The sequence below is a fragment of the Akebia trifoliata genome, chromosome 10 (assembly GCF_017979445.1).
Source record: "Akebia trifoliata isolate Shusen 1 chromosome 10, ASM1797944v1, whole genome shotgun sequence".
Lineage (NCBI taxonomy): Eukaryota > Viridiplantae > Streptophyta > Magnoliopsida > Ranunculales > Lardizabalaceae > Akebia > Akebia trifoliata.
The window spans coordinates 27,050,723-27,061,437 of NC_141384.1; the positions used below are offsets into that span (position 1 = coordinate 27,050,723).

General features: G+C 36.0%; 1 protein-coding gene and 1 pseudogene across 1 annotated transcript; one reads left to right on the forward strand and one right to left on the reverse strand.

Annotated features, from left to right (window-relative positions):
- Positions 1–251: 251 nt before the first annotated feature.
- On the reverse strand, positions 252–7,627 carry LOC147393521 (enolase-like). Its single transcript, XM_086455630.1, has 16 exons — positions 7,472–7,627; positions 6,190–6,253; positions 5,806–5,870; positions 4,055–4,102; positions 3,874–3,960; positions 3,559–3,741; positions 3,389–3,469; positions 3,221–3,295; positions 2,366–2,428; positions 2,174–2,254; positions 1,820–2,014; positions 1,687–1,737; positions 1,139–1,227; positions 1,002–1,053; positions 821–877; positions 252–578 (listed from the first exon to the last, which is right to left on the reverse strand). The coding sequence occupies exons 1-16, from the start codon at positions 7,535–7,537 to the stop codon at positions 498–500; spliced, it is 1,338 nt and encodes a 445-aa protein (XP_086311756.1). The 5' UTR covers positions 7,538–7,627; the 3' UTR covers positions 252–497.
- A 336-nt stretch (positions 7,628–7,963) lies between these two features.
- Positions 7,964–8,132, forward strand: LOC147393522 (U2 spliceosomal RNA; annotated as a pseudogene).
- The last annotated feature ends 2,583 nt before the right edge of the window (positions 8,133–10,715 follow it).

Sequence of the window (10,715 nt, forward strand, 5' to 3'; positions counted from 1 at the left end):
GAATTGAGTTCAGAACAAGTGCATCGCTTGGATTGCTATATTTATTTATTTCGCACAGCATCGCTGAAACCAGTCCCTCCATAAAACAGGTCAGGTCGGATATGGATTGGGCGGAGAACCAATTAGGAGTGGATCATAAACAATCCGACAAAAAGATGACATTGAAGTGTTCGGATTTTTCTAGAGTACACAGCTGAGTTCCATCTTCTTCATATATTTTACCTTTTTCAACCAAAATAAAGCCCGTCATATTATATTAAATACCAACACAATACTCGCAAAAGGGGTAAATACTAAGATCCATCTGAACTGGAAACCAATTCAGAATTCACAATAAAAACATAACCATCTCATCTCATTCTACAAAATAAGTTAATAAAAACTCTCTTACCCAACAAAACAGATCGAGTTCAGAGACCGATTACTGCTCAAAATTATTATTTTTATTTTATTTTCTCGCAAAGTTACTGCCCATGAGAACTCCACTCTGGTCTTAGTTAGTAAGGATCAACAGGTGCTCGAAACTTTGCTCCTGCATAGATTGCAGAGGATCCAAGCTCTTCTTCAATCCTAAGAAGCTGTGCAAATCAACAAACATCCAATGTCAACTCTCATCCATTTAATTGTCTATCGAGATGAGCTTTAAAAACATCCAGGATCAAATTATAGTGGAATTTAGGTGACTTGACGTTAAGGACTGATCATCTGGTCAGTCTGGATTGATAAAATTATGTTTCCCTGGTGGCTAAGAGCCCAAGACAGAGAACAGTAATCCTCTTTAAAAGTAGCCATTAATACCCATATGTGATGAACGGCTTACCTGGTTGTATTTAGCAAGGCGTTCCGACCTGCAAGGCGCTCCAGTCTTGATTTGACCCTATAACACACAAACAAATCATGTTAAATTATATCATAGACTAAGAGACCTCTCAAACTGAATGGAGAACCAACTTCTCATTGCTTGGAAACCAGACAGTAAAACAACAGAGCCAAAGTCTTACCGTGGCCAAACCAACAGAAAGGTCAGCAATGAAAGTATCCTCAGTTTCACCACTGCATCCACAAATACATCTTTGTCAGTTTTAATGTTCTAATAAATACCTATATTACAGTATATTAAAAATAAAAAGTGTGCTACCTTCGGTGACTTGCCATTACACCCCAACCAGCATGTTTAGACATTTTCACAGCTTCAATGCTCTCAGTGACGGAACCAATTTGATTCACCTATTTGTCAAATTATCATCACATAAATTATAATTAACATTAACTGTAATAGTAAGGCATTTATATTAAAGATGATTGCAGCCACCAACTTATGTAGCTACCAGAGAACTCCCCTTCTTAGGTCTATTTAAGAATAAATTATTAATTGTGAATTGTGACCAGAGCCCTTGGACTCTATTTACATTATGTAGTCAATAACTTGAGGCCTTGCTATGCAACTGTACATTGGACAAAAATTGTACGCTATGGGTGCTTGGCTTTCCTAAGCAAATCGCTGCAAATTTTTGTGACCCTGTAAATTCCCTATAGAAATGCATGCAAAACTTTGTGGTTTGAAAAATTACTGCAACTGACGGCAAAGTTTTGCATCACAACACTTCAAAAATTTGCACCAATATACATGCGCCTCAAATGAGAAAAGATTATGATCCCAGAGAAAAGTGCATGTTTTGATAATACCTTCAACAGAAGGGCATTGCAGGACTTCTCCTTAATAGCCTTCTCCACACGCTACAGCAGTAGCAAACAACAAGGATTAAAATCACAAACTTGCTTCTTCAGAAATTTAATCGATGTAATAAATATGACTTACCTTAGGATTGGTGACAAGGAGATCATCACCAACAATCTGTACATGCTGCCCAATCTCAGCAGTTATCTTGGAATAATGTTCCCAATCATCCTGATCAAATGGGTCTTCAATGGATACAATTGGGTAATCTGCCACAAAGGACTTGTATACATTCTTCAGACCGTCTCCTGATATTTTCTCAGACCCATCATTGTTCTGCAGAGGATGGAACCATCATTTTCAAAATTAACTCATGTCACAGTTAAGATAATGTGAATGGAGCATTTAAATGTTCCAAGTTACAACTACTAAGGAAATAAGAGAGCTGATGAGGGATACTAAAATAAGGCACTGATGATGAGGGTTAATTCTTACCTCCTCCTTGAAATTTAAATCGTAAGTCTTATCCTTGCTATCATAGAACTCTGAAGCCGCGACATCCATCCCAATCACAACCTGAAACAAGCCAAACAAATAAATATAAAACAATACATTGAGCATGCAACACTCTCTGAATGATGCAGAGGTAATGGGAACAAGGGGTTTTTTCAAGATAAAGAAACATACTTTGCCAGTATATCCAGCTTTTGCTATAGCTGTCTTCAGCAGCTCAAGGCCCTCTTTGTTTTCCTGTATATCACATACAAATAATATATTGTGAGCATTATTATGATTAGAAGTTGACTTTGTTCATGTGCAGGTGAGGGCAATGGTGGGGTATGCAGCACTCGAGATAAAATGCCACCTCAATGGAATGTTTATGAACTAAATTAGCAACTTTGAACCAATTTAGATGCCACTATCTAATCACTTGAAGAATGAAAACTTTTAGTTAGATGGAAATCGTGTAACTGAAAATAGCTCTCATATGCGTAACAACGTCATTTGTACATGCGTCCATTACCAACGTGGATACAAGGTGTCTGACATGCCACCTTCGGGAATCTTACAAGGAGAGAATAATATGCGAAGGAAAATATTTCTATACAACTTATAGCTATCCAATAAAGTAATAAACGAGTAGAGATATATAATATAAAACAACAAAAGTAGTGTTTAACAACTTGGTAAATATGTCTATGGAGAATGGAGCATACAAGCCCTATTTTAGGGGGACTTTTTTTATAGAAACAACAATACAGGGTTGACACTGCCTTCTACCGAGTAAAGAAAGAATAGAAGGTGACACTACCCCCTATGTGTCAGGATGTAATGACAGTATGACAGTTATTCATGACAATGTGCAAAAATATAGAAATGGGCCAAAAAGTGCCTCTAGTTGCTACATAGGCTCTCATTAAATTCACAATAGCCATTGGATGCAATGGCATCTTCAAAAAATATATAGAAATTGTCCTCCAAGTTTCTCAAAATGAAAATCCTTGCAAAAAAGGGGAACAAATGATTAAAGCAGTTGCTGACCTGAATGTTGGGAGCAAAGCCACCTTCATCACCAACATTAGTTGCATCTTGCCCATACTTCTTCTTAATCACAGACTGAGAAAGTAAAATAGAGACAATTGTGATGAATCCTGAAGATAATTATTGCGTAGTAAATTTGTGTTCTTTAAAAGAAGGGGAAAAGCTTGCCTTTAAGTGATGATATACTTCTACACCCATCTTCATGGCTTCCTTGAAGGAAGATGCCCCAACAGGCAGAATCATAAATTCCTATACGAAAAAAAAGTGCACTAATTAGATCAAAGTCCTACAGCAAAAAGGCATAACTGTTCATAGCACATTGCTGATCTGAGTATTACCTGCATTGCCAGCTTATTGCCCGCATGAGAACCTCCATTGATGACATTGAACGCAGGTACAGGCAACACTAAGCTTTTGTTACCAGCAAGATTGGCAATGTGCTTGTAAAGAGGGATCTTATTCACAGCTGCTCCTGCCTTACAGAGAGCAAGTGAAACTGCCAATATAGCATTTGCACCAAGCTGACACATTGAAAAAAGACGAGAAGGAAAAGAACAATTAGCATATGTAGGCCAAGAATGATGGTGTCATTGAAATATTACATAAATACAGTCGTAATCATGTCAGTAGTTGAGGAAGACACGGATAGATACCTTCTGTTTGCACCAACCCCACTCATTGACTGTTCCATCAAGATGTTGTACCATGAAGTTGTCAATTTCAGTCTGCTTTGTTGGATCCTATAAATGCACGCAACGATATATCATCTGCATCAGTGACCAATTACTAGTGCGCTATTCACACCAATGAAATACTTTAAAGTGTAGATAGTACCTTGCCAATCAATGCAGGTCCAATGATTGCGTTGACATTCTCTACAGCCTGAATGAAAAAAGGTACATATCAGTGTCAAACTCGATCCATATTAACCAAATAATAGCCTCAAGAATCACCAAGTAAGAAGAGTTCATCGTAATTTGCTAAAACAAATGACTAAGGATTAAATGGGACTTGTTTTAAAGTATAAGGTTACTAGGAAAAGGAAGAAGAAAGGGGGGGCCAAAGATGGCCACCCTACACCACAAACAAACAAAGAAACAATAAAAAAGATGATGTAAGAAAAGACGACTAGAATCCATGGGAACCAATAGCATCCCATTTAAACATGAAATCCTCAAAAAAGACCGGTTTTAATTCTTGGAAGTTCTTGCTCCAGAAGAATGATAGACCCAAAATGGACATTATGACATCTTGCAGTGATTGCTCCTTCCCTTGGAAAGCCCTTCAATTCTGCTTTGTCCAGGTTCCCCAACACACAGTGAATGAGGTTAAAGACCAAAGCATTCTTCTTCAAAGAGAATTGTCATTGATCTGCCAACTTAGAAACAATGAATGAACAGAAAATACAACACACCACGAGGTTTGAAATATCAAGGAAACGAGCCCAAACCTAACTTGAAAAGGGACAATGACTAAGCAAATGGTTGACCGACTCCCAGCTAGACTTAACATAGAACACAGAAGTTGACTAAAGTGACACCCCTAGCCATAAAGTTATCCATGGTTAAGATTTTCTGAAACGCTGGCAACCTAATGAAAAACAAAATCTTCGATGAGATAAATGGAACATTCCAAACACCCATTGGACCAAGGTAGCAGGGAACAAACAATAGATATTGAACCTACTGTACCAGATAGAATCTTAAAAAGTCTGAGTCTGAAACATCCAAGGTATCCCGATTGAGTAGGATTCCCTAATGGCCAATGCACACAAAACCACCAAAATGTACTTGAAAGAACATTAATCTCATCATCTCAATAGTCTCTCCTTCAACTTTTAACAGGTATCATTCTCTCAATGCACAAACAGTTCTAAAACAGGTTAACCTTTTCTCAGATGCAACACCCTTCAACTTAGGCAATGTTGTTCTTGCAGTGGAATTTTTCATGTTTACAATTCAATTTTTAAAACCCCTGATTTAATACAAGTATAAAGACAATTATAAAATCAGACCTGAGTGCTAAAATAATATGATACAAATTAAAAAGGGGAAAAAGGGTTGCAAAAAACCCAAAACCATATAATAGATAACACTTAAGAGGCTGATGAGATAAAATTACAATCCAGTAAAGCATTTCAGCATTTAGATCAATTTTGCATCATAGAAAAAATCCTTTTATAAAAAGACTTTCTATGAAGGAAAGGGTTGTTTTCTTGACTCATTGTTCAATAACTAATTATTTCATAAGGACTTCTCAGAACAAAAAAAAAAAAAAAGATTATCCTTTCACTGCTTTTATATAAGAAACTTTACTCCATCCTCTCAACACCTCCCAATCTCAAAAATCAGAATTTTCAGGCCCATCGAGGTGATGAATCTCAACAACAAAATGGTTGCCATTGATTTGAATTTATTGATATTGATCTGAAAACTATTGGTTTAATCAAATATGACAGTCCCCAAACCCATCGCCAATGCTTACGGTCTTTAACTCATAGGAAAATTGAGATTTTTGAACCACAACAAACAGGCAATAATGAGCCTGCAGGGTATCACACAGTTGAAAAGATTGCGTATACCAACCTTAGAAACACCTTTCCCAAGGTAATCCGATCCTCCATCTCTTAATTCCAGAGCTTCGTAGACTCCTTCAAGAATCAATATAAACAATAATTTCATTCAAGTGAGTACACACTAAAGAACCTTCATATCTATGCCCTGTTTGGATAGAAAGTAATTATGGAAGAAAATAACTTCGGGAGAATGTAAAAAGCAGTTATGTTTTTTGCTTTTTAAAAATTTAAAAAAAAAAATTACTTTTTAAAAACTGATCCAAACAAACTTTTCAACTTTCAAAAGTTAAAAAAAAAAAAAAAAAATACTTTTCAAAGTGTATCCAAACGGGCTCCTCGGCACACCCATGAATCTCAAATAACTTTTAAACAATTTATAGAATCTCTTCTTTACCAGTTGAGGCACCACTTGGAACAGCAGCCCTGTGTAAGCTTCCATCAGAAAGTATAATATCAACCTGAAATGTTCAATAAAACATTTAAAATTAGATTCAGTCAACAATTACAAAACTGCTACCATCTAAATATCCAAAATACCCATTAAAGCATTAAAGCAGACACTCTAGCATGGATATGGAGAATGAAATTTTCAAAGCTGGGAACGATGTTTGTGTACAAGGAAATCTTTGTCCTGGATAGACTAATTCTGACATAAGGTATGAATTGTTCGTCTTATCCTTCAAAAATTAAATGGATCTTCAGGCATTCTATGAAGACTGAAGACTACTGTAATCTGGGAGTTGGGTGAGGTTACCCAATGGTCCGACTAGCCTTACTAACATAGTGAGATTTCAACTCTTACTATTGGTCATTGAGCTCACCTTGTGGCATCCAAAAACATGATCCAATGCCAAAGGGTTTGTAGAGAACAAAATTCTATGAACTTTGTAAAAAAAAATTCAAAAACATAATATTTTTCACTATTGCATTTTAATTTTAAATTTGGGAGTTCCGTGGAATTTTGATAGCTGTCCATTTGCAACAACTTGGATCAAACCCAACAAAAAAAAAAATTTGAATTTTTTTTTTTTTAATTGAGATTTTCCATGAAATCGAGTGGGCTGTGGTGTTGGGTTGTCAATGTGGTGATCGATTTGAGCTTGGTAAGAGTTAAAATCTTACTAAGCTAGTAATCAAGGTGTTTTTCTTACCCAATTCCACGTATTTTTCCACGTGGTATATTATTTGGACCCACTGATCCATATCATTTGGCAATCTATTCACTGGATCTACCATATAAAAGGCCTGATTGGTAAGTCTCTCCAATCGAACGGCTATAAATCAACAATGAAGTTAATTTTTAGTGTCTCTAAAAAACCAAACGAGGGCCCCCAAAACTCCTGCAATGTAAATGAATAGCCACGTGGCAGAATATGAGACGTGGGGGTCGGTAAAGTTACCCAGCTCCTTGACTACATACATGATCCGCAATGTTCTACTGAAGAATCACCAAACTCTCAACATCGATAACCACACAAAACTAAAGCAAATCGCCTAAATCGATAATCGGAATTTAGGGTTTTTCTATAAAAATCTGATAATAACATAGATCTCTGCAACTTTGTTGAAATAAGATAAAAATAACTGGAAATCGAAATGATTCATCAGTCATCCATGACAACTCGACAATTTAGGGTGATTAAAGAATATCATATCGTGAACTAAAGAGAACTCACTTCGACAGTGGGGTTTCCACGGCTGTCGAAGATCTGCCTAGCTTTAACGGCCTTGATCGTCGCCATTTCTCGTTCGATTGCTTAGGTTTTTTTTTTCTCCTCGCTCTGTAAAAGTGAACTTCGTTAATAAAGACAATGTCAAGGGTTGTTGAGAGGGTATTTATCTGAGAGGCTAGGTCATTTAATGAGATAAGTTGATCTCAGACGTTGATTTGAGCAAAGTGATTTAGGGTTAGATTTAATAAATCAACGGGTAGGATTATAGTTAGGTAAGGATACTTGCGCCACACGGAACCCTCGTAAGGGGCAGGTGTCCCGTGTCCATGATGTGGGCCACTCCATCACGCATATTCGCCTTAAATATTCGCTTTTTTTTTTTTTCCTTTTCTTCCTTCGTAAAATGATGGGGGTTTAGACCCCAAACTAAAGAACAAATACCCTATTAATGTTTTTATAGCTATGCCCCTTGGCATTTACAATATCCTTGATAATGTACCTTTCCTGGCCTTTTGATTAAGATTAAGTGTAGTATCTGTCCTTATCGATTTAATATATGCTATGTGGGACATTGGGGCACATGATATTAAATTAATTTTTCTTGGAGGAGGGAGAGACCTGACCCCTATGCGTTGCACTATTGCAGAGTCTTGACGCACCCCTCTATAAATAAAACCCACCATGGGTTAGTTGAGATGGTGAGGCATGACTAAATTTGCTCCCCATGTCGTGATTTTGAGTGTCTATATGCCCCTCCATGTAATGTAATTATGTACCTATTGTAACATGTGACAAGGTGAAATGGTGTGTACGACCTCAAGTAGACTATTCTCACCTAAGGACAAGGTACTCCTTGGACTACCAACAAAAAAAAAAAAAATACATGATATCATTTAGAAATTCATGGTTATTAAAACCATTTACAATGGAGTAATGTCGACTCACTAACATTAATTGATTTTATTGTTCTAACAGATTCGTCAGACTCACCCTTTTGTCTGGTATACTTAAAAAAAAATTATTAACTGTGATTGGCATTTTAGCTGGTCACATCACTATGCTCCTTCAATTTTATTCTCTAATGCAATTGATATTTAAAAAGAAATTTTTAATGCAAAATTTTACGTGTAAAGTAGAACTTAGTGGGGGGTTTGTTTTCTAGTAGACAATAAAGGTGCATACATGCCACCTTTTAATGGCTGATTTTTAAGGACACTGTTTAAGTTGCTTTAACTCAATTTTACCTATGGGACTAATCATGAAATCTAAAAAGTCTACAGTTTTATTCACCTATTTATAAATAAATCTGACCTTGATTACTTGGAATTGCTCGATCATATTCCTATTCCTCTTCACTTGTCGGTAAATTTTCCATGGCACCTCGCAGTCTCGTGCAATCCGTTGTTAACTTTGGCCTTTGGAACTAGATATGACAATGAGCTGCCTGATGTTGAGTTTCATGGCCTTACTTAGACCTATGCATGTGGTTGTGGCACCAATTTTGTGGATTAGGATGGTTTTTCCCTTTAAACATTCAATTGTTACTGTAATTGGGATCTCACATGGGTTCCTAATAAGTATTCATTTTTTTTTCTCTTATGTTACACAAAGATCCATCCATACCGACATGTAGTAACCAACACGAGGTATGATCCAATGAAATTTTTAAGGAATATTGTTATAAGTCTACTTGAATCTCCCTATAGTCCGTGAACTCTACATTGTAGTTGGTATCTTCCATTGCAATGACAATGCCACTCAACTTTTGTCCACTATCTATTTTGTTTGGATATTCTAGTTGGTGTGGTGTTGTGTTGGTTTATATTCGTTTTGGAATACCTTCTTACATTAGCCACATATGATATACATAGGCATTAAGGGTTCTCTTTTTTAATGCATGTGGTATTACTCTCCCCCCTTCTAATGTAGAGCACATGCATTCGATCTCATCCTATTAGTTGTAGTTACACTTAAATATTAGGGACCTTCTCACGATTAGCCTCCAAATCTCAATTGTATAGGGACAACCAAAAAATAAACGATTTTTCATCATTATTTGAGTCCTGCTTCTAACACAAATAGAGTTACTAATCATCCCAATCTTCATTGGTATGTCTCGGAGTTTTCAAGACATTCTTCAACACTAACAAAATCATAATACTTTGTTTGGGAATACAACTGTTAAGCTAAACCAACTTGTATCATCTTTCTTCTAGGATTTCAGCTAGTCAAAGCATCGAAGGCAAATCTTGTAGAAAACCTATCCTTAGATTTGTGTTTCCAAATGATTATATCTATGTATCGAATTTTATACTTTCCAGCTCACTCTATAGGTTTTCCGTACGAGCCTTCAGTAAAACCCTTCAAATAAGATCCATTTCGAGAAGCCAGAGGGTTAGGGCATATGAATGGTTGCAATCCATGCCCCATGGAGTGGTTGATCAACTCTTTAGTCCCTTCTCTACCTTTTAAGATCGTCATCCAAATCCATGAGGGTTAATTTGAAATTTTCATTATCTAGAAATGATTGCTTTCTACGAAGTTTTGAAGCATATTTCTCATTAATTCCAATCGTTTTTTAGCGTTGGACCCACCATCATTGAATAGTGCATATTAGAAAATATATTTGTACCCCGTTTAATTGCAACGAATTCATTTTCAAGAAAATACAAATTACTTTAAAATTTTGACACAAGAAAATGAATTCCACCATGCATGATTGCATTACACAATGAAATATCAAAACTGAGAGTTGGTTTTTAGCACAATCTTAAAATTTGTCGAATCGATGTCAAGCTCAATTTTACCATGACTCGAATTTTTGTGTTTAAAAACTACGATTTATAGTTTTGGGGTGAACGAAATTGCATTGCGAGAGAATGATCGTTATACTCTTTCCTTCAAGATTCGTAAGTAGGTAAACTTTTTCATAAGAAAATAGTATTTAATCAAACGAGTTTTATTTATTTTGAAGTACAAAATCAATTTTTAGAAACAATGAAGTCTAACGAGAATATATTTTATTTATGTAATTTGATTATGACAATCCATTATCAGAATTGAAAGTAATGCTCTATAATTTGAAGTAAACGTCTAGAAAAATTAAAGGTGGAAAACAAAAAATCACTTTTGACTGAAAATCGAAGTACAAGAACATGACCAAATGTCAAAAGATTGCAATTTTGAAGAGAATTTATTTTTCATGCCAACCAAACAGTTCTCAGAGCTACGATGTGGTGGGTTGAAA